Here is a 27,448-nt window from a genome sequence, read left to right as displayed (position 1 = left end):
AGATCAGATTTGGTACAGTGTCCTTCAAATTAAACTATGACAAAGATCAGATTTGGATACAGTGTCCTTCAATATAAACTATGACAAGAACAAATTTGGTACAGTGTCTTCAAATAACTGTGACAAAGATCAGATTTTGTACAGTGTCCTTCAAATAACAGTGACAAAGATCAGATTTGGTACAGTGTCCTTCAAATATAACTATGACAAAGATCAGATTTGGTACAGTGTCCTTCAAATAACTGTGACAAAGATCAGATTTGGCACAGTGTCCTTCAAATAATTGTGACAAAGATCAGATTTGGTTAATGTGTCCTTCAAATGACAGTGACAAAGATCAGATTTGGTACAGTGTCCTGCAAATAACTCACTACAGTGTCAACCAATAACTGTGACGATGATCAGATTTGGAACAGTGTCATTCAAAAACCCCTAACAAAGATCAGATCTAAACTTTCTCTGTTGAAGTTTTTGTGGCTGCCATGTTTGTTTGTTTCTTTTATTGGGTTTTACGTCACACCGACACAGTATAGGTCATTTGGCGACGTTCCAGCTTTACTGGTGGAGCAAGAACTCAGGTGCCTTTCCGTGCATTATTTCAGGCACGAACGGGCACCTGAGTAGAACCACACAACGTTCCGTAAGCTAGCTGGATAGCTTCCTGACATTAAAGAATCCAAAGTCCCTGTCAGGGTTCGAACCCACAGCGGTGTACATTAGATTAAAATTGTAAAAGCAAAACAAGAAAGATGTAAATGCTGAAAGTTTATTGACTCAGAAAGAAAAATCTACAAATAAAAACAAGATTACTCATCATCATATCACATTGTTTCAATCTTTGGAAAATTAAAAAAAAAATGAAATGCTTCGTAAACATGGCAAACTTGAACATATGTTGATATTTGCTCATAAAAAACATTAAAAGAATTGACAATCATAATTATTTTCACTCTTATAAATATTCTAATGCATTTTTACACAATAAAAATACCTCAATTTCCCTCCCTCTACCCAATAAAAAAACAACCCTCAACTATAGACTTCACTTTTTTTCTTCAAATAACCCTTTCACTGCAAGGCACCTATTACTTATAATACTTCAAATACGGAGTTTTCAATTCAATTCGCATATTAAGAGCCTTTTAAATATGTAGGTATGTTGTTTTGTTTTTTTATTAAAAAAACCACTTGTCCTGGTCCACTTATATTATTTGCAACTGTATATTTTAAATTAAGAGGACTTTGTTATAAAAACAAAAAACTGTCAGTAGGTCAGTGTGCTTGACTTATCGTGAAACAAGAGCTTGGATAAAGTGGAATCTTTTAACTTCAAAAAGGGTCATAATTCTGTAAAAATCCATGTTATAGTTATGGGCCTTGGACATTGGCCTCCTATTATGCTCTAAAATAAGTGTGAGAAGATTCAATCCTTTCCACTTTCAATTCCTTTCTGACACCTGACACCTGGCTTTGAGGATATAAAACATTTTCTGAGTACTGTCTCAGGATTTTCTTTGGTCAGTGTTGTTTCTGTGTCAGTTTTGCTTTGACAAATTAAATACTTAAGACCTCAGTCTGAGCTTAGATAATTAAAAAAAAATTTCTTCATAACTTTGGACCCTGGTTGAATACAATAGCTCTCCATATTTTCTTATAGTTGAGCTTATAATAGCATAAAAATAATAACACAAAGCAGCATGGCAGGCCAGCTAATTGCCCTGCACTGCTGACAGGCACATTATTTTTGTTAGTTAACATCAACATATTGCATAAGAAATACTATAGTTGACTGTTGATAGTTTCATAATCATTACCACAAATATTATTTTTGTTGGAATTTTAAGTCGCAACGACACTGTAAAACGTCATATAGCCATTTTCCAGTTTTTACTATAATAAATAATTAAGAAAAACTTGACGTGTCACGGTGTGTTACTCTGTAGTTTGAACTTGCATTGGTAAGAAAAATTTAGGAAAACCAATATCGGCCTTCCAAGCATGTGTACATTACCAGTTTTACTATTTTTAAATCAGTACCTAATCAATTGTTAATTTCATTAAGTGGACGGGATTCCAAATACATGTAGGGAAATAAATGACAAGTTATGCAAACTGCTGTGAAAGGGCTAATAAAGAAAATTTATGACCTTAGTGCAGTAACGGCTTTAGTTCCTTTAATTTCATAGGAGTAAATCAGTTATTGCACTAAGGTAACAGAATGTTGACATTTAAATTAGTAAACTTACTGTAAAAACAAGTAATTCATTAATTATTAATATTAAGAATTCTACAGAGTCCTCTATGACTCCAGATACCAGATCTGTGAGCGTCGCTTTGTTATATTAATCTAGAATTAAAATTATTTTAATGATTTTTAAAACTGATTTTATCTTTCTAAATTTATAATAAAAAAATATATCCCAGCCCATCAAAGAGTGTTAGAAAAATAAAGACATTAATAGAGAAATTATCAAATTTAACAAGACTGTACCTATAAAAACCACTAATCAAGACATAAAAATGCAAACAAAATCTAGTAAGTTTATCTATTATATAAACAACAGTAAAAAGGACCTGCCCATATAAAAACAGTAAATGCATAGTTTAATACATGTATATATATACATATAATCACATTAATAATTGGACGGACCAGCCTTAATGTAAACATACAAATTTTGATTCAGAAAACAAAAGAAATACAAACATTATTAAACAACAATGATTAGTACTAGTACCGTATTGTTTCCATTTACCCCCCCATCTAATTAGCGCCCATCGCCCCTGCCACCTCCCCCTCAACCACATTTTGTAGAAGATAAAAAATTTACCTTATTTACCTTATAGATTTATAATCAATAATGAAAAAGCAATCCAAAAAATCCAAATATTTTTATCTAAAAATAATAATTTATGACAAAAATAATCCTGAATTATACATGTATATTATTTGATCATAATAAAGATTTTTATAATTGAATTGTCTTATAAGAATATTTTAAAGCACATTTATATTGTTCTAATTAGCGCCCCGCCACCTTTTAAAAAAAAAAATGCAAGCCCCCAGGGGGTGTTAAATGGAAACAATATGGTATATACAGTAAAACTGTTATACAACGATATCCAGACGCCGTATCTATATTGATTGTTATATCAAAATATTGTTACATCCCAGACGCAATCAATTTGAAAACAAGTCCGGACTGCGGCAACAGTATCGTTATAAGCGGTATATCATTATAAACGATAGCCTTATAAGTGGAGTTTACTTTAATATTATGGTACATAGTATTATTATTATAATTAAAGTGTATACAGTCATGTATGTTATTATTCAAAGAGCAAAGGTTTTAAATGACAAAATGTCACTTAGGATAAGAAATAAATCCCACTTAAAATATCTGCAGTTCATGACATAAATAAAAAAAGTCCTTACATTTGGAGCAAACCAAAATTTCTTTTTGAAAGGTTCAAATCTAAATTATTAATTAAAGAAGGTCAATGGACAAATTTTTATTTACTATTATTTTTTTTTAATAAGTACCATTTGGAGAACTACTAATCTAAATTATCAATTAAAGGTTTACATACCGGTACTTACAATGAAGGTCAAAGGAATTCTGCTTTTTTTTAATAAGTATTATTTGTAGAACTGCCTTTTTAGACTCTAAATTACTCACTTAAGCGATTACAATGAAGGTCAAAGTACAAAATTTATTGTTTTCTCTAGCATGTTCTATACCGATAACTGAATGGCCAGTATACGGTATGCCAAAAAAAAGTTCATGAGTAATATAATATAATGGCATCTTAATGAATCAACATTTTTTCAAACTTCTCAGATGCCAACAAATTGCGTATCACAGATATATGAAAACAGAAGAATAATTCACACAAAAATAAAAGTCTAACATAAAAAACGATAATATCACAGAAACAGTAAATTTAAAAGTATGAAATGTACTATAAATGTACTTCAAATAATAAATGCTTTCAAACTGCTTTTTGACTGAATTATCATGCATAACTTGAACTCAGAACCATTTTTATGCCATTTTTTCTTTGGAAAAACAAAAACAAACTTTTTTTCTTGGGAAAGCTAAACAATAAATGTTTTAAACTTTTTTTTAAAATTAAATCTTTCACAAGGCATTTGAGAAAAAAAACTATTTCTTTACAATTTTTTTTTTTCAGCTCTGACGTGTATACATCATGTGATGATATTTCAGTCAAATATGTCGTAACATGGTTTCCTTAAATAAAAAAGTGGCAAGGTAATATAACAAATTCACAATGAACAAGAACAAAAATCGAATGCTGAAAAGGCACGCTCATTTTACCATCAATTTTTTCAAGAACTTAATCATAATGTATGTTGTTCACAATGGAAATATTTTGTTTTTTATACTTCATGTAAACTTTTCTCAATACAATTTCAAGAAATTTAATAAATTTGTTGTTTAAAATTGTTTTGACAATTTAATTAAAAGAATTCTTCTTATTAAAATCTAAAAAAAATTTTGGTTCCTCAAAAGCACTCAAGAAGACATTTACCACATTTAGTTTTAGTATAATATCATTTTCTTAAACTAAAAGTTCTTCCGTTTCTTGGACATAACGTTTTGAAATAAACGGATGTTGTTTCTTTTCTTTTTTCCATCATTTTCTTGAACATGCTATCAAATTCAATAGTTTGTGTAGTTATTACATAAAATGTGTTGGGGTGTCTTTTACACAGGTTTTCTAACCTTCAAAATTTTTAATTTTTTTGTCATTAAATTTCTAGATTTGTTATACCGTCTTTTTTTTCAAATTTATAAAACAACTTTATTTTTTTTGTCATAAAGTTGGAATTTTTCGGAGGTAGGTTGAACGGTACTAAATTTCCTCCTCCTGCACAGCTTCTCCTTTCTTCAACTTGTCAATGATCTAAAAATAAAAAAAAGTTAAAAATAGAAAGTTGAAAATAATTAATAAATTTACAACATTTACATATCAGGAGGATAACTGATCATATCATCTTTTTTTTGTTCTGACATTTATTTTCTTTAATTGTAGTTCTACAGAAGAACTAAATGTTTTTGTTTACAGTGTACCATGTTTTTTCTTTTGATATGACAGGACTGGAATTTTTTTTTTTTCAATTTTGTTTACGATTTGATGAAATTTGTTTGGACAAAATTTATAACGTGAAAAAATCATGATTCTGTCTACCCGCTTTTCCAGAATAATCATATAAATTATGCAAAATGATTCCAAAATTAAAAGCATATCAATGCTTTTACCTAATTAGGTTAAGAATTTCCAAAAAAAACAATGTTTAAAATATTTCTGAGTATAATTCTTTGTGAAGTTTTGCATATTTTCCCCTTTGACTACCCAGTGAATCTATGTAAAAATTTCAAATTTCAGATTTTGATGCTTCTGGAACACTTTGGAACTCACAATCTAATCAATTCAAGTTGATTAAGCCCAATTAAAGCAATGAAATTTCAATGTTTTCAATGTGTCTAAAACTGATCATGATAACAAAACTAACCAAATTGATAATCAAACAGCTGAAAAAAATAATTTGAAGTAAAAAAAAATAAATAACAAAACCCCAACAAATCAACGTGATAATAGGCAAAAATACTTACATTTCGAAGTCTGGCAATTTCTTTGTTATCAGCATTCTTACTGGCATCATTTGTAATAAGCTTCACTCTTGATGCATACCTAAAATTATAATATTGTATACTTTAAACATACCTAAAATTATAATATTGTATACTTTAAACAATACCTAAAATATAATATTGTATACTTTAAACAATACCTAAAATTATAATATTGTATACTTTAAACATTACCTAAAATTATGATATTGTTTACTTTAAACAATACCTAAAATTATAATATTGTATACTTTAAACATTACCTAAAATTATAATATTGTTTACTTTAAACAATACCTAAAATTATAATATTGTATACTTTAAACATTACCTAAAATATGACAGTATTTATGCCTAAACAAAATGTAAAATATTGCACCCTTACAATAGAAGAATTGCATACTATATAATAATAACAAAACAGTATTGCATACTTATAATAACATTATTGCATAAATGAAATAACACTATTGCATAATTATATAAGATGAATAACACCATTGCATATATTTGTGATAACAATACTGCATACTTTTCAACAGTATAACTCGTGGGCTAAACCCCCGCCCCCTTGTACAATTCAGATAGCCTGGTGTTCTCTTTCTATTACTTATTGTATACACAACATTATTGCATACATATAAAACACAATGTCTAAAATTAGTAACAAAAGCACTTACGTAAGAGAGATAACAGTTTCGTCCATGTTGTAGTCAGCAGGCGAAATATTCACAAACATGAGAGTTTTTGCGTTGCCTCCGAGGGAGTCCTGCATCAACATGGTGAGCTTGTTGTTACGGTACGGGATAAACTGTTGATCACTACTGAGAGCCGAGATCACGTCACCGAGTGCCGACAGAGATTTGTTGATGGACATAGCTTCCTGTCATAACAGAATTATAATAAAAAATTATCGAGGGCTTGATGCAAAAGGGTTGTAACTTATAGTAAACAAAGAAGGAGTTACGACCCTTTAGCACAAACATGTCAAACTGTTTATTAGGGTTTTTATTAAAGTCACACGATCACTGTTAAGGTCATATGGCGACTTTTCAGCTTTACTGGAAAAGGAAGCCCTAAGGTGCTTCTCAGTGCATTATTTCAGGCAACAAGCAGCCACTTGAGTAGATCAATTTCTAAAAAAGTTCTTGGCGTAATTCTTACATATTGGTATGGGGACAGGAAACACTAGTATGAAATTGAGGATAAATCTATGAAAAATAATATCTTCATGCATTTACTTAAGTCTAGATCTAATAATATCATCAGAACCTTAAAACAGGTATAATTTCCTAAAATCTCGTGTTCTCTTTTTCAAGAGAAGTGAAAGTTTTGAAATTCGAATATCTAAATAACCAAGAAATTATAAGAACACAAAATTTAAATACAAAATATACATAGTGAAATTTTATGTTACCTTAAGTTGTTCAGCCCCGGCTCCAGTCTTACCCACTCTTTCACTACCAGCAAGATCTACCAAACTCAACTGTGAATATAAAAATATTTTGTTGGGCACATAATCTACGTATTAACTTTAAACAATCAAGTTTGCATATTCTTTCTTATCTGATTACAGTGAGATATTGAGATATATCAGTGAGATACAAGTAATATCACACTGTTTCAGACTGAGTTAGATACAGAGTTCTAGTCTACATTCTTTATAAAAATATATTAAAAAGAATAACAATAGTTAACGTCATTGTTTGATGTTAATTTTTTGTGACATCTGACTATATTTACGGCAAAACCATCAAATGTGAAAGAAGAAAATAAGTTTCTATTTAGTGAAAATTGACAATACATATAGTCTCACTCGGAAGATTGAAGACTTTTTAATTATTTGCACTTTTGCTTTCGAAATTTTAAAATATTTTAAAATATTCACTTCAAAGTATGGTAATTTTTATAGTCCATATTCACATATCCTATATGTATCTGCTAGACCATTAATGAAGATTGTACATTTACTTCACTTTAATATAAAACCACTTCTATGCATGATTGTAAATAATACTCTAGTAAAAAAGAAAATGAGAAACTGCTTAAATCTTGTGTCAACAAAGTTACAATTTTTTCTAACTACATAATTTCAACTAGATTATGTAGAGTTTGTATCCAGTCGATGGACCCTCATTCAATATGCAGTACAAGAACTTACTTTAGACAGTACACTGTGTACATTTTATAAGTACATGTATGGGTTAAAATAATATTAAAGTACAATTAAACTGCAAAATATCTAAGCTAGTAAAGTCACATACCTTTCCTTTTGTTACATTTCCTGTGTTTTTATTGGTTGCCTCCATCACTATGCCGACCACCAAATGTGACCTTGAACTTTCAGCATTCATCTCTGAAATCAAGAAAGTAAAATCTTTTAGTGAAAGCTAAGAAGTTTCACATTTTTTATATGATATGTGCATTTAGCTAGGCCAGATCGACATAGATCCATGAAGTCTGACCAGGTTCTTCACTATCGCTGCTGAAAATAGAATTAAAGAATCAGAATCTCTCAAAATTGGAAATGGACTCTGCCAAATTGGAAGCAGGGCAAGTCCATTATAGAATCAAAGAAAGGTTATGTTTAAATATGCTTATAAACTCACAATTAAACATGTTACATGTACATCATCTTCTCAGTGTTAAAAGATTATTGTAACTGCATATAAACATGTTTTCAGACACAAAAGTCATGTAAATAGACAATGTAAATAGTAGGTACCGTATATCAGGTTATTTTTGCGTAAGGCAAATTTCACGATTTTGGCAGTGATGTAAATTTAGCACTCTAATTAAAGTGATTTTGTTGTACATGTTTCTTTTTTGCGAAGAAAAATCTGATATATGGTACTATTGTTAAATCTTCAACTATTTTTCGGCAAGGTAAAGGTCATTTGGTGCCTTTCCAGCTTTACTGTTGGAGGAAGACCTCAGGTGCCACAGTGCATTATCTCAGGAGCTAGGGGGCACCTGAGTAGAAATGCTGCGCTCCATAAGCTTGCTGAAGAGCTTTCTCACATTAAAGATACTAAAGCCCTTGGTGAAATTTGAACTTACTGCTGTGTCAATCATTTTTTATCATTTGCACAATACCAGTTTTTAATTAAATGTTATAAAATAAATCATCATCCTCAGGAAATAGAATAAAACAAAATTTTGACCCCCAAAAAAACAAACTAGAAATGTGTCGTCACGCCACGGATGCCCCCGCATGCAGCCAAAATTTCATATGTTATAATATTTTGTTCCAAATTTGTTTGCACAAACATTTCAAGTTCAAAACCCTGTAAACACAAACCATTTTTATACAAAGTTCAAGGCACTGAAATTATTCAGTGTTAACCTTTTGTAAATTGCATATTGCATATTTGTAGCCAAAAAAATGGCTACATACAATTCCACAAAAGTATGAGTGCTGAAACTGAAAATTCAAAATTTTTCAACATTCAAGATAGATAACTTTGTCCAAAATCATTGAATCACGACCAAATTCAAACTTGAAATGCTTATTCCTAAGATGTATCTATATGTCAAATTTGAGTTGAATGTGTACAACCATTGGGGAGATAATGAATGGAAACTTAAAATTTTTAATTTTTTTTTAAAGTTCAAGAGGGATAACTCTGTCAGCCATCATCAAACCATGACCAAATTCGAAATTGATCATGCATTCTTATGACATATCAATATCTTTTATTTGAGTTAAATATGTACAACTGTTTGGGAGATAATGAATGGGAATTGAAAATTGCCTTTGTTTTAAAAGTTAAAGGGGCATAACTCTGCCAAAAATCATTGAACCATGACAAAATTCGCACTTGACCAGCCCATTTTCTTGACGTATCCATATGTCAAATTTGAGTTGAATGTGTAATACCCTATAGGAGATAATGAACGGAAACTGAAAATTTCATATTATTTTCAAAGTGAAAGGGGCATGACTCTGCCAAAAATCATTGAACCATGACCAAATTCGAACTTGACCTGCGCATTCCTTTGACGTATCCATATGTCAAGTTTGAGTTGAATGTGTAATACTGTTAGGGAGATAATGAACGGAAACTGAAAATTTCATATTATTTTCAAAGTGAAAGGGGCATAACTCTGCCAAAAATCATTGAACCAAGACCAAATTCGAACTTGACCTGCACATTCCTTTGACGTATCCATATGTCAAGTTTGAGTTGAATGTGTAATACTGTTGGGGAGATAATGAACGGAAACTGAAAATTTCATATCATTTTCAAAGTAAAAGGGGCATAACTCTGCCAAAAATCATCGAATCATGACCAAATTCAAACTTGACCTGCACATTCCTTTGACGTATCGATATGTCAAGTTTGAGTTGTTATACTGTTGGGGAGATAACAGGGTTCCCACAAAGAAGATAAATCAAAATTCCCTGACTTTTCCATGACTTTCCCTGACCAAAACCATTTTTCCCTGACCAATAACAGCGTCAAGTTTGCACAATCTTAGAGCATTAAATGTAATTTTTTATACATGTAATTCCACCTCCTCCTCCCCAAACAGCCAACCTATTTTCTCCAATTCTTTATTTTAAATTATTCAAGATAAAAAATACATGAATATTAGCGAGCAATTGTCATAAGCAACTTGTCTTGTTTACTTTCAACAAGTATGAGTATATTTATCCAAAATGTAAAGTATTTGATAGTACATGTTATGCTGAAAGATGTTTCATTCTTTTACAAATGCAAAGAGGATTGACCAAAACAGGCCTGTATTTTAATAAAATATATGATTGTTATCAATGGAAAACTGGTGTTGGACAAGAAACAATAAGACAGGTAATGAAGTGGCTACATTAAAAGCAAAATGCAGTAAAAGCTAATAATACTACTTATAAAACTAGCTATGGCAGTTAGTATTTCAAAGTTATGGTTTAATGCATGTGTGCAAAAACACAACATGGCACTAAAATTATTGGTACTTAATCGAAGTCCACTAAGTGTTTTCTCAAGTTTCTCAATATCTTTACTGGATTCTTTTATTACTTTTCTTTGACCTTGACCCTGAAGGCATTGCACTTGGCATTTTACTTCACAAGCAAGTCCATTTTCATATTTTTTCAGCCTCCTGAGCAGATTATCAGCCTCTTTCACAAGAACAAACCATAAATAGCTCAGGAGACAAGGGATGCTTAAACTCCTTTTAGCTTCTTTCTTAATAAGATAGTTACTAATAATGACAAAAATATCCAGAATCTTCAGGCAGAAGCATAATCATTTTAGGAGTCAAAAAATATATAAATAAAACAGACGCTTATAATCAAAAATAACAATAAGATACCCAAAATAATGGAAGAAACTGCCTTAGCTTTTACTGATTTTGCTTCTTGCTGTTTCACAAAAACATTATTTTCTACAAAATTCCCTGACTTTTCCCTGACTTTTGCTTATTTTTCAAATTTCCCTGACCAATTTCAAAATTCCCTGACTTTTCCCTGACCTTGAAAAAAAATCATTTTTCCCTGACTTTTCCCTGACCGTGTGAACCCTGGATAATGAACAGAAACTGAAAATTTCATATTATTTTCAAAGTAAAAGGGGCATAACTCTGCCAAAAATCATTGAACCATGACCAAATTCAAACTTGACCTGCACATTCCTTTGACGTATCCATATGTCAAATTTGAGTTGTTATACTGTTGTTTTACTGTTGGGGAGATAATGAACAGAAACTGAAAATTTCATATTATTTTCAAAGTAAAAGGGGCATAACTCTGCCAAAAATCATTGAACCATGACCAAATTCACTTGACCTGTATTTTCTCATTACATATCCATATGTCAAGTTTTAGTTGAATGTGTAATACCGTTGGGGAGATAATGAAAGGAAACTGAAAATTTCATATTATTTTCAAAGTAAAACGGGTATAACTCTGCCAAAAATCAACGAATCATGACCAAATTCGAACTGCCCTGTATTTTCTCATGACATATCCATATCTCAAATTTGAGTTGAATGTGTGCAACCCTTACTAAGATAATGAATGGAAACTGATGATGATGGATGACAGAATGACAGAAGGACGGAATGACGGAACAGGGTAACACTATATGCCCCAGCCATTATATGGCGGGGGCATAAAAAAAAATAACCAAAACAACAAACGAATGTAGGTTATCATTAGAGTTTGTGCAACTTTTTTTCTTCAACTTACTGGTAGATGCCACGTGACGGTTTGTGCTTCCTTCTTCAAAAAGTGCAAACAACTCCTTTGAATTTTTTGCGGTTTTTATGATTGCTCCTTGAATAAACACCATTCCTTTCTTATCCTTCTTTATATCCAACTTGTCCTATAAAACAAGAATATATCAATTAATATACAAACTCTCTGTATTTTTCTAGTACTTAAAGGAACTCCACAGAAGTCAAAAAACCTTTAATCGTAAAATTTGAATTTCTTACATAGATCACCAGGAGCTTTTAAAACAGGAAGATATGCAAAAGATAATTATGAAATATACTCTGAAATAGATTGAAAATCATATTATTGTGCTATTTTAGCCTCATAGGAGTAAAAAGTTTAATTTTTGCCTTTTTTGGGTCATTTTTCACTAGTGAACGAATGATCTGAAATTTTGCATACAAGTTGTATATACAAGAAAGTACATGTATATAACTGATATCGTACATTAATAAATTTAAACTCTTCTATATTTCATTCATTTATAAATAATAGAAATTGTAAATAAAAGATTTGAATTCAAAAATAGAAATTTCTTTTTTTTTTCTTACAAACTCAACATACTTTAATCGAAAGATCATACTAAGAATGAAAAGAATTACATTCACATTTAACATATATAAAATATGACATTTCATTCAGTTAAAGAAAAATTATTTTAAAAAGCTGACCTTAAAGAATAAAGACGTAAAAGCTATTATTTATGGGTTTCATTATCCCCCATTGTCAACATGACTTTACAGAAACTTCTTATTGCTTTAAAAATATTTTACCCTTTTAAAATTATATAGAAAAATAAATTTCATTGCTATTCATAACTTTTTTTCCCTAAACTTAATTTCTTTAATTAATAAACAGATATGTAGGTAATATACACAGTTTAATGTTAGCTTGCTTTTAAGAAAATAGAATGGAACAGAACAGAACAGAAATTTAATTTAAGACAGACTTACATCATTTTACAAAATATACAATCTTTCCGTAATATACAATAGCTACAGAACATTTTATACTTATAATTATGTATATTCATTTTACTACTCAATACATTATTATCATTATTAATTACACAGAAACTACAAAGCAAGAACAGATTATAAATGCAACTACGAACTAATTAGAAAGTTAAGGCTTAAAGAAAGCAGTCAATTAAGATAACTTCATTTAAATGTATTAAAAATTGTATTCATTTAAATTATACAAAATGCATGATAAATTTTTGATGTGTAAAAGCAATTTTTTTACACCAATATAAAAATGACTACAATATTTCCTAAACCCTTACCATCACAGACCCATTACAATGCTTTACACTGATTACCTTATAAAGAGCACTAAGTGAAAAACAAGAATAATGTAACAGTGACAAATGCTCCCTTATGTTGATGAAAACATGGCTTGACTATAAATAGGTTGAAAATCTATATTTAGCCTCATTGACCTTGACCTAATTGATCTGAAATCAAAGGTTAGATGTCTACAGAAGGTAGATCTATCCACTTAACAAATATCGAAGATATCAGTTGATAAAAGAAAAGTGCATTGAGAAACTGTAGAAAGTGAAATAGAAGGACTGAATGGAGAGACATCGTATTGACAAACTGGCTACCAATATATACTTCACAGAAGAAATTTCAAGAGCACAAGACAGTGTGGATGCTCAAGCATAAAAAAGACTATATAAATGTTGGGGAATTCTTATCAACAAACTGGGCACTGTATGCTCCACAGAAAAAAATTCAGGCAGCACAAGACAGTGTCATTGTTGAATACCCACATTTGATACATGTTATGGTTCAGCCGTTGGTATCTGACCATGGACAGTGTGGGAGTTTGAGCATAAATAAGACTATAATGCATGTTTTTATCTATGTCAGTACAGTGTTGGTTCTATTACTACTTGAGTGTAATTCTCTATCATGCTGGTTAAAAAAACAACTGTAATTTAATTACTGCATAATCAAAATGAAACTTAGCATCATCATTTTTTTCCAAGCTTGCATATGAACCATTTTTTTCACACTCACACAATCATATTAGTGCTATATGCCATAGTGTTCAGTTCACCCCATTCATAAACCCTTTAACTATAAAACTGAAAACTGAAAAGTTGATTGTTTTAACTGAAATCACATCAAATGTGCATAATTACCCAAAGCCATAAAAAATGACTCAGAGAAACTTTAACCAACAAAATCAATAAAGCATTTAAGTCACAGATGTCTATTAAAAACCCATCTATTTCATCTATATCTACTTCAACTATAATATAGGGTTTTGCTACATGTGACATTTCTTTAATATGATTGAAATTGTGTGGGATTTTTTTTGTTCTACGTTTTACCTGAGCTTTTATCCAATCCTAAATATAATGATAGAATAACTATCTATTAAGTATTATACACGCACATGCATCCACATGCAAAGCAATTTAGTTCTCAACAACATATAAATTACAGTGCTAACCCTTCAAAGCAAAAAACTTTTTTTGGAGACAATTATTGTGGTTGTTGCTGACATTTCAATCTCTACTAGGGAAGTTGAATGTAATCATAGATCTTACTACTGGAAGAATTGTTACTGGTTGTTGTTAAGACGTTATTGCTTTAAAGAGGTACACTATGTAGAGGTTTCACTGGATGTATGATAAATATGCATTCACTAGCTTTGTAAGAGCTGAAATTTGTAAAATTTGCCGCCATTTTGTATCCATTTTACCCCAAATGTAAACCCCAGTATAACTTGAATGAGAATAACATCATTTATCAGTAGAGGTATCCCACTGCAAATACAAGTTAACATTTACCATAGTCAGATGGTAGATTTGAAACATGAACTATTCAATCAAATAACTATTATAAAGACTTACACAAAAGCACAAACGAAAAGAAAAATAACATGTACATTGCAACCTTTGCAGAACAATCCTCTGTAGAACAATAACCTCTTTACAACAACCTGAGTATCAAATGTTCCCAAAAAAGTCATACTTCACAATAAATTTAACCTATGAAGAGCAACACCCCTTAGCAACCACCCAAATCCAGGTCTATTGAAGGGTGTGGCTGTGCAGAGGTATTGCACTGTACTAGTTCTTCTACACCTTTAATCAATTGCATACATATACAAAATTATGCAAACATTATGATTGACTTTAGAAATGGTAAAAACAGTCCCAAGGTGAATTGAACATTCATATATTAATTCAGGAAATGGGTGGAACCATAATTAACATAATACAAAATGTACTTAGTATTTTGAAGATACTTTCTACAAGTTCAAACATGTCATGTTAATATTGCACTCAAGCATTTTACAAACATTAAATGCTAATAAACATTCTTTAAATACTAATACAAATTTAACTTACAATCAATAAAACAAGAAAAGTTCATTAAAATGTAATGGAAAAGTTTTAAAATATGCTAGTTTCTTAATAATTTTACTCATCCTGTCCCATCTTCTCTTAATTTGAGTCACTGAGTCATGCTTTGAATAATTTATTAAACTTATATAGCACAGGTGGTAGCTCAGACTCAGTAGAAATGCAGAGTAGCTATTCTTATTACTGCACTGAAAAAGTCTCACTGCATCCTTAGAGAACACATTTTTTTACATAGTCAGTACATTATCTATTTCAGCTTGACTGTATTGAAAGCTAATGTACTTTTTTGAGCTGCTCTTAAATTTAGTCAGCTTCCTTAAGCTTATCAGTACTGGTGTCAAATGAGGTACCCACTATCCCTTGTTTGAGAAACAGACAATTTGACATTATTTAAAACACCACACAATTGATGTTACATTTGACCTTAATTACTTTCTTTGAATAGAGCTACCATAGACAGAGTGAAAAACACCCTAGTGAGGACCGATACATAGATAATGATTCTAGTAGCCCATGACTATGACTAGGGACAAAACTTTCAAGTCTGTGCATAATTAAATATCTACACTATGTATTGCATTAACTTTACTTTTATACTGGTCACATTATTATTGTCATTAACGCGTAAAAGGTTTTTCTCATAATTGTTGTTTAAAACAGTTTTAATGTTTCCATTACCTTAACATCAAATATCACAGCATGTCAGACATTACATAACAAGTTCTCAAAGCATCAAAATTATGTTATGGTCAAACATTAACAATCAAATGCTTTTTAAATCAGCAAACTATACATTAATCCTCGACAGATAGCTCAAATACGTACGTCCATAGAGTCAAGCCATGATAATGACTTTGTCTATCAAAAAACACAACATTATAATAATAAAATTTGAGGGTTGATTGCAAAACTGTTGTAAGTCCTGCTAGAAATTTTCTTTTTAAGGTCAAATATATAATAAAAAACATTTTCCTTTGATTTCAACAGTTTGAAATGTTACAAGAATGTGTTCGAAAATTAATGGAAATAAGTTAAACGTAAATAATCAAATAATCATAATTCATGTATACATAGTTTGAATTGAAAAAAAATCATAATTTGTTCCCTGCTCTAAAACCTCAATAAGATAGTGTAAATTTACTTCAGATCTGATATGGGAAACAAGAGTACTTAATTCTAATATATGATATAAATAATGTAAAACATTTCACTTGCTAATGGTATTTATTTTAGGCAGCATGCCTATTCTTATTCAAACTTAAAAAGGAATGTAAATGAGTAAAAATATTGTCAAGTGTTTCATTTAACCCTTACCACACTAAATATCTCAAATGGACTTATCAATCTTTTAGTTTGGACAGGCTTTCTATAGATAGTTCCCAATTTTTACAATATTTACCTCCCTTGCCAAAAGTGGCAGCCATTTGTTGGGTTCAACTTTCAGTATGAAAAATCAATATAAACAGCTGATTTATAGGTGAATTTGTCAAATTCTCCTATACATATGAAGGAATTTGTTACTATAGCACCAATATGTAAAAGATTTTTATCAGTTTTCATGAAGATGATAATTATATAATTACAGAGAGATTTTTATCGTTTTTATTCAAAATGTCTGCCAGGGGAGGTGATAATTTCTACGTGAAAAGCATCTATACTGTCCCAGACTTACAAAGTATTTTCATACGGACAGTTTCAAAAATGGAAGATGGACGTGTCAATTTAAGAAATTCAACAAGATAAAAGTTTAAAAAAATTCTGAAACTTGTAATAATATATTGTATCTTTGTATATGTACAAATAGCTGAATAGTAAGAAGATATTTTCACATTATATTTCAACCATTTTTTCCCTATCTCTCACAGTATAACATTAATTGTCATAAATATTGTAAATGTGTACTGTCAAAAACAAATGTTACAATAAAAGCTGAAATAGTTTAATTAGAAATTGGCAACATCTATCACTGATAAAACATTTCATGATTTGATACATGTTTCTTATGTGAAAGAATACCACTGTACATATATATGTATATAACATATACAAGCAATATATAAATTATAATCATATATAAATTTGCTCATATACTGAAATTAAAGCGACTACAGTCAAACCTGTGAAGAAAGGTTATCTTGAACATGGCCTTTATAGACAAGTAGGCTTTAACTGGAGGTTACTTTGTTCTATTAAATCAATGAATGCTTGCTGGCCTTTGTTTATAGGGTGATCTCTCTTTGGAGGTTTCTTTGTTCTACAATAAATCAACTAAGGGTTGTCAATGAGTGGCCTTTATTTACAGGGTGATCTTTGTTTTGAGGTGGTCTTTAACACAGATTTGACTATAGTTTTTAAAGACCTTACACTCTACAACATAAGGAAGCAAGTTAATGCACCAGTTGTATAATGGTGCTTTGTTAAGGCTTGAACCCTCAACCCCCTGCACACAACCCCTGAGGTACATATATACGCTAGCTTTTGACCACCACTGTCATACAACATGTGAAAGATATAACCACCTTTTCTGCTCTTTTGTTAAAATTCTTACAATATCATTTTAAACATTTAAAGCAAAATTTTTTTTTAATAACACATGGAGCAGAAATGATAAAACAATGATAAATGTTCATTTAATAGAAGAAAATATAAATGACTGACAATATGTTACTTTGGGTTAATTAAGATTTCATTTATATTGTATATAAAGGAATCAATCGATTATTGAGAGCAAATAAAAATGAGATATACAATTATTATTGTTATCATTGCAAATAATAAAAGAAAGAGGTAACAAAAAATCAAAATAGAGATTGCATTTTATTTCAGTCACATGACAAAAGATATGTTGTGTTGATATATGGGCACATGACAATGATATAGTGTTACAAGGCAAATGATGTGTTGTCATTAGACAATGAAATATTGTCACATGGCAATGATGTGTTGTACATGACAATTATGTATTGGCACATGACAATGACATGCTGTTACAAGGCAGATAATTTGTTGCCACATTTAGGCAGTAACATGTTGTCAATGGCAATGATGTGTTGTCCATGAAAAAAAAAAAAAAAAATGGCAAATGATGTCTGTCGCACAGAAGTGATGTATTGTCATGTTGCTATCACATGACACAATGCCAGTATAATGTTATCACATGGTAATGATGTGCTGTCATATGATAAGATGTTGCCACAAGACAATAATGAGATTTACCACATGACAATGTGGTGTCATGTGTCAATGACAATATGTGCTGCCACATTATAAGATGTTACCACATGACAATTATGTGACAATTCATGTGCTGTAACATGACAATGATGTGGTGTCACATGGCAAAACATGCATACTGAAAAGGTGTCATGTGCTGTTTATTGACTTTGTAACTTTAGTGCTTAAACTGAATTAATTTTATTCCAAAACCTGACAGGCCCAAGTAAAAATTAATATCCAAATAAAAAATACCAGCTCTCTTATCAAAGTCCGTCCATGATTATTCATATGCATTACAGCAAGTGTTCAAAACAATTTGTTCCTATTTATTTTATACACTAGCAATACTATTCATTCCATTTTCTATTCTAAGACAACAGCATTTTCTAAAAGAAGCTCTTTAGCATATAGCTATTACTTTTCTGCTTGAGAATATTGTACATATTTAGTATGAGCCCATGCAGGAATTTTCATCGGCTGTTTGTTTATACCATGAATATGAAATGCCTGAAGTACTGTAAAAGATAATTGCCTAGCAAAATATCTTAGTACGAACTCATGCAAAAATTTCACTGGTTGTTTAAACTATGAAATTCAATATATTATCCCTGAAGATCTTAAAGCAGCACACCTCCAGATTTATGCTAATTTTCATGAAAAATTTGAAAATGTATTTGAAAGTAAAATATTGTGAAGTGAACAAAAAAAGTAATTTACATATTGCAAATAGCACTTACAATATCTTGTTAATCATCAAAAAGAGGTCAAAATATGCAAAAAAGCCCTTACTGCGTTAGTCACACAGAAATATGCTGATATGTTCTGCAAAATCAGTCATTAATTATACATAACATGTTAACTATCACATGAATCTTGCATCTTTTTACTTTTCTTAAATTCTTAGTACACTTTTCTCAAGTTTGATTTTCTTGAAATAGTTTGCTCATCAGGAGGTGTGCAGCTTTAAGTAAAATGTATGAAATGTGGTGATACATGCATTATACCAGCATGCCATGATAATGTTTTGTATCTCAACCATGACTGGGACCATATTCAAAATATTCAATCTGTCAACAGCTTATATATATTATTCAGATGCCTGTATAAGAAGAATTTCATGGAAGATTCAAAAGAGTCACGGAATTGACAATTGTAAAAAAGAAATAATTGTCTGAAAAGATGTCACTGGCATAAGTTTTCTTGCATATCAGACTGGCTTTTCCGTTAGTTTTACCCATGCCTGGGTGCCACATGAGTCAAGTGCTGTACAATAGCACACTTAGGATGACATAATTTTACTGTTATGAATGAAGTTGTAATTTCATAAGCTGTTGTAAGAAAATAGTTACGTGTAATGACATAAATTTCTTTGGAAAATTGTTTTATTAATGTGTAGAGTTTAAAATATAATGGAATATGGTAGAATATGCAAGAAAAAATATCTGACACATGTTTGCGATTGGGACCGGGATATCCCTCCCTCTGGAACCCTCCCATGGGCACGTCCCCTCAGGACGGATATTCAAATCCATACCGCAACATATGACAGATACTATTACTATATTAGCTGTCAGCAGACAAGATATCTTACAAATGTTTCATCTGAATGAAGAAATTCAACCCATTTTTTAAAAAGCAATGTAGTTATTACAGGAAATACTTGGCTGTATGCCAAAATGAGAATGTGATAAACTTGATTCATTTTTAAAGAGTTCTGCAAGGCAAATGAGAACAATGTTCAGAAAACTTGACCAGCTTCTTAAAAAGTTGGAATTGAATTGAATGCACCTCCTTGCAAAACAGATAAAAATGAATCAAGTGAAGCATGATTTTTTTTAATACAGTACCATTTTCTGGACAAGAAAAAACAAATAAAACAGAACATGAATAAACATGAACAAATTAAAGACAAAAATAAAACATTTGTAAAATTCTGCATTAAATGAAATATTCACATACATGCAAAGAATAATATTTTCTAAATTTGTTCCAATATAATTATAACATACTAATTTTTTAATAAGCAAACTTCTTTTTTAGATTGGAATGCCATATATATTTTCAAACACATTATTTTTATTCGAAAAATGTAGATTAAAAAGAAAATTTATACAGAAAGGCATTAACACAATTCTCGAGTTGAGGTCAACCTTGCTTACTGTTAAATCAGTAAACTCATTTATACAAGTTACCCAGAAGCTTTTCCCTATCATTAAAAATGTACTGTGATCTCAATGCAATACAAAACAAAACAAATTCAAAATTTATAATTTACTTCTGTTTATGAACCAACATATCCTTTATAACATATTTACATATAACTGACATTATGACAGAAATTTAAAGAAATCATGTGACAAAATCATGTGACAAAATCATGTGACAAATAAACTGAAGCCATCAATTCTCATAGAATTTAATCTCAACAATTCCAACAATATGGGATATGTACCAATTATAAATTTGAAAAGTATAACAAAATGTACTTACATCTTCAGATCCTGGCTTGGCAAACAGGTCAATCAGTTTATCATTGTATAACTCCAACATGTACGCCTCTACTGTGATAGTAAACTTAGACCTGGAATTAAAAATCGTTAATATCAATGTTAATGAATTCATCCAAAACAAGCTAAACACCTGTTTCAATAAATCAAATTGACCCAAACCAATTCAACACCAAAATTTCTTTTGCATAGAAAAAATCTAATTCAGCTACCCTTACAAAAAAATTTGCATGTTCTAATTTTCATGCAGTCTTGTATCTGAATATATCGTGAAGGCACCTAGGTCTACCTCAGATATAAACTGAAGGCAATTTTTATAGTGTGTTGACGTTTTGATGTAAAATTTATGTTAATTTTAAATTTCATATTGCTCCCCTTTCTTTGATACAAAACAATCGCCTATGTCCTTGAATTGTGAAAAAAAACAAAAAACAATGTTCTACAGGGCATTGTCCTAATTTCACACAGTAACATATATCTTTACTTATTATCATCACCATAATTCTACCTTGTTATCTCACAGGGTAACAGCTTTATTTGCATATTTCAACAATTCATGTGAATTGTTTAAGTCATATGCTACCTTTAATGAATTCATTATTCATTTGAATTTTAAATTTTCACTAAAATTAGCATGAATGTGGAGAATTCCTTGTTTGTCATTTTTGTCATGTCTCAGTGGTTGGTCCATCAAACCAGTTTTTCTAGATAACTAACCAATAATAAACAATTTCTCTGCAAGTGACTGACTACTTATCCTACATCAATCAGCTGTAAGAAGATCAATTGTAATAGAGAATTTTCGCCTTGACCAAGGACTGAACCCACAACCCTGGATTACAAATGTGATGCTCCTCCTACTGACCTAAACAGACAGATGAATCTAGATGCATGCTACTTTAAATAAAGGGTACCAGAATAATCAAACTCCTGGTTCCTGGCATAATACTTACTTTAGTTCATCTATAAGTTCAAATATTCGGTTGAAGGCCCTTGGAGCAATTCCTGGGAATTTCTGATCTTTGTCACCGATCATTGTGAATGTTTTACCAGAGCCTGTCTGTCCGTATGCGAAGATACACACATTGTAGCCATCTACAGCTGACTGTATCAAGTTCTGAAAAATAGAGGCACTCTTCAGATAAAAGTTACTCCCCTTCACAGTAAACAAACGGCCATAACGGCCCTGGATTGCTCACCTTAAATCCATTGCTTTTAAGCTAACTACGTTAATGTTACCTAGACAATGTCATGTAGCAAATATTTAAGCTTTAAGCCTTGTGCTTTAATAAGAGAAGATATTATAAGCTTTTTTTCTATACAAGCTGTATACAATCAAATGACCTCTGAGCCGAGGCCAACTTTGACCCAAGGGTCACTATTTGAATCAACATGGTAGTGATGCTTTGTCAAAACATTAAAATAAAGCACAAAACAGTTACCACTCTCTTCAAACTGCAAAGATGTTGCGGCTGGCCTGGTTATGTGCTGGCATACACCTGATATAACCAGTTTATCACAAAATAAGGTGCAAACCAAAGACCTCTGGGTTGACTTTAAGAGGCAGACACCTGACCAAGCCAAAATTTCTACTTAATGTCCAAGATCTATTGTCATGGAGATATTCCGCCACATCCGAGGATCGCGGCAACATCCGTAACATCCGAGGATCGCGGCAACAAACCCTGATGCTTATTGGGCTAAGCAAGCAGACTTTCCTTCTGAATACACAATAAAAACATTTTACCAATCACAAAAAAATACAGCTTTTCAACCATTTAAATTCTAGAGACAACTTTACTTACATTAGTGTCCTCAAAGATCTTCTCCTGCGTTGAATCCTCCATGAAGACAGCATCGTACTGGAATTCTTTAAGACCACGTGTAGCTTCAACACTGATTGTGTACTCATCACCTGATTTACATACAGGCTTGTTACCCTGAAAATAAAGAAAATTCCAGTATTATATGCTTTTCAAAACTTTGTGAATTGATTCTTTGTTTGTATGATATCAGTTTAGTTGAATAGATCTCAACTTGGTTAAATATATCCCAACTTGGTTGAATAGATCACAACTTGGTTGAATACATATCAACTTGGTTGAAAAGATATCAACTTGGTTGGACAGATTTAAACTTCGTTGACTCAACTTGGTCAAGTAGATTTCAGATTGGTTAAATCAATCTCAACTTGGTTATAAAGAGCTAACAGTTCTCAACTTGGTTGAAGAGATTTCTACTTGGTTGAAAAGATTTCAACTTGATTTAATAGATTTCTACTTGGTTGACTGAACTTGGTAAGATAAATTTCAGATTGGTTGAATAGATCTCAACCTGGGTGAATAGATTTCAACTTGTTTGAAAAGATTTCAACTAGGTTCAAAGGATATCACTTTGGCTGAAAAATATCAACTTGGTTGAATTGTATATCAGTTTGTGGTTGAATAGATATCAGTTTGGCTGGAAAGGTATCAACCTGGTTGAATAAATATCAGTTTGGCTGGAAAGGTATCAACCTGGTTGAATAGATATCAAATCAGCTGAAATGATATTAAATTGGTAACATAAAGCAGAAGACATGTTAGCAGACGATAATTTTCCCAGCATGCAAAGGATTAATGATAAAAGTCCAGTTCATAAAAAAGGAATTGTGATGTTACCCTGTCAAGTTCAGATTTGCTCATTGGTCTAGCCCTACAGTAGACACGAATCTTTCCCTTCATGTCCTCAACCATGTTGTAATATTTCTTCCTCAGCACCTGAAATTTTCATTACTTATTTTATTAATAAAGTTCAACCAATGTTGAAAAGAAAGGGTATGTCCTATAGGAAAATGAGAAATTTAGCAAATCATATGGCTTATTTATTTCACACCTTATAAAATATAACCAATGAACTTTCAGGGTTTGAACCACATTATGTTCAAAAAGAAATCATTATCAGATCCAATCTTATCAATTTAGCCACATTTCCATTTCCAGAGTACAAAACATCCATATCAAGTGCATAACACCCCACTATTGCCTTGTTTATAGTTTTAGAGTCCAAAGTATCTATATCAAATGCATATCATACTCCATCAAGCCTCAACTCCATTTTCAGGTAGAATTTTTTCATTTCAATTCCTTATTGTATTTGAAGTATCAAAATTCTGTCAAAATGTGAAATAAAAAGGTCATTAAACATTGTTGGGAACAATACAGATTCTATTGGACTCGTACACAGCTGCAAAACCTATACCGGTATCAGACTCAACTTGCACCTTGTCCAATATAGGTTTGACAGCTGTGTACTTGTGCAATAGAATTCAGTATTGAACTCAAACATGAACTGGTATAATAACCTTATAACATCCATGAGAAATATACATGTAGTACATGATATCATTTATATTTCACAGAGAAATTTCAGTAATGAAAATCAAAGTAAACACTTACTCTTTCACTTTCAAAGTTCTTGGTAAGGACAATATTTTCCTCTCCCAGTTTCTTATTTTCGGTTTCAAGTTCTTTCACTTTGCCAGCAGCTTCTATTCCTTCTTTAGCAGCCACACTTATTGTCTTCATTTCTGCTGTCAACTTGGTCAAGATACGATTCTTCTCATCAAGTTCCTGTAACAAAGGTCAAAAGTCAAGGTCAAAGTGATCAAATGGAAAATAGAGAGGTGGTGTGTATTACCTTTTGGATAATTAATTTTTATCTATATGTAACTTAGTGACCTTGACCTTGAAAAGTCTTCTGCTTACACACTAACATATATCTAAATGTCTCCGTTTAAGGATTACATTAACATGCATGTATGTTAGTTGCCATGAACAATGATATCACAGTGGACAACACCCTCTCATGATACAAAAACTTACTATAATTATATAGTTATAATGAAAATTTCCAAAGACAGCACAATCTGCTTTGAGTTTTTACAGTTCATAATCATAAACAATGGGCCATAATTGGTGAAAGTGCAAGAAACGTTAACAGTATGTAAACAAGACAAATGGAGTTAGTTCCGAGGATTATCATAATAGGGGCAATACAGTGTTGAGGGGAAAACATGATAGAGTAACAGACTGAAAACAATCCAACCAGGGATCAATCCCATACAATAAAGAACCTGAGTGGTTATAACCTAGTGATTATGGTGTCTGATCATAAAAGGGATCTTTGATTCAAACTCTACTAGGGTCATGGCCATGTCTCCTCATAGGACACTTGTACCGTTAAGTTCCAGGAAACAGCCTCTAGAAAGGATGAAATACGCTTCAAGCTTTCCCCACAATCTAGCTTACATAAAAAGTATTAATTCCATACCTTATCACAGTAAAATCAACAGCAAAGAAGTTTCACATAACTTTTATCCTTATAAAAGCATTTTTTACCTTTTTCAGACCTTTGTTTTCCTCATCTGCTGCTTTCAAACCTTCCATAAGCTTGCCAGATTTTTCCTTTTCAAAATCCATCCTCTTCTCCAATTCTTTTAAGATCTTCTCATGTTGTGCCAATTTCTTTTTCTATAACATAAAATACAATCATCACTTAACTGAAATATTAAGAAAATAATTTTAATCTTGATCAATTTGTTGTCTAAGGTTGTTGTGATATAGTCAACCCAATGTTACGTCAATGGTTGACATCATTTTAACATTTAGATTTTAAACTTGATATTTGACATTTAACTCTTAACTGGGACTGCAAGTGATTGACCTTGCCTCCAGTATAGAGCCAAACCAGCCAGAACTTCCATACAGTCTCTGACCATGTTATATACTGTAAATAGCTCAATTTTTATATTTCGATATTGAACTCCCTTAAACTTTGAATGGACTATTCCAAATTCAAAGTAAGGCAAAACCATTGCAAATATTCAACAGGCAGTGGGCTACAAACTTAAATAAAGATAAATCTTACATCAGCCACGTCTCCTCCCTTCCCGCCAGCAGCCCCGCCTCCAAATTTGATCTCTTTCTCCAGACGCTTGATCTCGGCAGCTTGATCTTTAATCTCCCTCTTCAACATGTGTACCTCAGCTGTACCATGTTTGTCTCCTCCACCACCACCTCCAACAGGCTGAAATTTAACGAAAATATTTTTGTGTGTACTTGATACAGTCAGATAATAATGTATTAACTCAAATGAGTGATATATCATTTAAAGTGTTTTTATTTGTATGCTTCTGTGTGTTTAAGTTTGAGGTTAAGTTGGACTTAATGTTAAACTCATTGAATTTTATAAAATGTTAAGTGGAATAAACCGTCAACACAGGATAAGTTTAAGATGTTTTCTTTGAATGAAACCAAAGTTTCCACCTTCAAAAGTCAGGGTATAAAAATAAATTTCAGTTTTTCTTTATGTGCAGCAGTCTCTTCTCATATCACTATTATATCAATAACTCTGGCATAATGCAAATAAGAAAATTTCTTCTGCAACAAGAATTGTAAGAATAAACTTGGCTATTATTTAACAAAAAAAAAAAAAAAAAAAAAAAAAAAAAGCAAATTATTTTTTCACTAAAAACATAACTTACCACTGGCACAATATTCTGAAAAAAATTTTTTTTTTTTTTTTAAATTAGTTTACCTAGAACACACAATCATAAAATCACCTACTTAATATTCTTTTAACAACAAAGAATAACATACATTTCATATACAATGTACATGCAAACTCTTTAATCATTAACCTTTTATTAATTTTTTTTTTCATAAATGTGGTTTGAGAAGGGTTTTGAAACCCCTAATTTGCTATTGGACCATGTTAAAACCTAATAAACACTTACAGTTCCTTTGCCTGCTTTCGACTCCAGTTCTTTCACACGTTTTACGAGCATAGTGATTCGTTGTTTATCCTCATTGGCCGTCTTCTGCTGTTTCTCTTCTAAATGACGGGACATCTTCTTTGTTTCCTTGTCTTTCTCAAGTCGATTTGCCTTCAACTTGGCCTAAAAATAAAATATTTACTTTTATGAACAGAAAACTGTCATACATTTGTAAGTCACATTTATACAATTTTTCAGGAAAAACCCAAATAAAACAAAAAATATATGTCATCAAGAAATTCCATCCCACTGAAACTTGCATGATTATATTTATTTTGTTTCCCTCTTCAAATCTTTTTCATAAAGCACCAAGTATACATATATCATTTGTTGCTCAGGGTCATGAAAAGGCTTATTCAGTTAAATAAAAGGTTTCTGAATTAAATATACCAAATTTTTATGATCTTAAAATGGATATACATGTATTTCAGTATATCACTAGCTGATTACCAGCAACTGAATTGTGTGTTGGAATGAATGTTAACTGCCTGATATATTTTCTTTTAATCACAAACACTGCATGCTCTCAAATTATACAAACAGATGAATTGACTCAAAAATTGTAAAATTATCATTTAAGACCATCACTTAAAATACACTATCAGCACTATGAACTCTCAAAAGGCTATACATGTATATTATGCTAGGAAA

At 31.2% G+C, this 27,448-nt stretch overlaps 1 protein-coding gene across 1 annotated transcript in view; it reads right to left on the bottom strand.

Moving 5' to 3' along the window:
* Positions 1-752: 752 nt before the first annotated feature.
* LOC132759825 (nuclear anchorage protein 1-like) overlaps positions 753-27,448 on the bottom strand; it is a 61,849-nt gene continuing 35,153 nt past the window's right edge. Inside the window, exons 30-44 of the mRNA XM_060751681.1 lie at positions 26,759-26,920; positions 26,507-26,521; positions 25,891-26,049; positions 25,362-25,493; positions 24,420-24,593; positions 23,643-23,741; positions 22,788-22,922; positions 21,936-22,099; positions 20,966-21,056; positions 11,848-11,983; positions 7,922-8,013; positions 7,075-7,143; positions 6,338-6,540; positions 5,640-5,718; positions 753-4,929 (exon numbers count right to left, since the gene is read on the bottom strand). Of these exons, the coding sequence (XP_060607664.1) occupies positions 4,879-4,929; positions 5,640-5,718; positions 6,338-6,540; positions 7,075-7,143; positions 7,922-8,013; positions 11,848-11,983; positions 20,966-21,056; positions 21,936-22,099; positions 22,788-22,922; positions 23,643-23,741; positions 24,420-24,593; positions 25,362-25,493; positions 25,891-26,049; positions 26,507-26,521; positions 26,759-26,920 (1,761 nt within the window). The 3' untranslated portion in view covers positions 753-4,878. The remainder of the gene's footprint in view (positions 4,930-5,639; positions 5,719-6,337; positions 6,541-7,074; positions 7,144-7,921; positions 8,014-11,847; positions 11,984-20,965; positions 21,057-21,935; positions 22,100-22,787; positions 22,923-23,642; positions 23,742-24,419; positions 24,594-25,361; positions 25,494-25,890; positions 26,050-26,506; positions 26,522-26,758; positions 26,921-27,448) is intronic.

The sequence above is a fragment of the Ruditapes philippinarum genome, unplaced genomic scaffold (assembly GCF_026571515.1).
Source record: "Ruditapes philippinarum isolate M1 unplaced genomic scaffold, ASM2657151v2 ctg427_1_1_1_1, whole genome shotgun sequence".
Lineage (NCBI taxonomy): Eukaryota > Metazoa > Mollusca > Bivalvia > Venerida > Veneridae > Ruditapes > Ruditapes philippinarum.
Note: the sequence above shows the minus strand (reverse complement) of the source record. Positions and strands in the feature narration are given on the sequence as shown.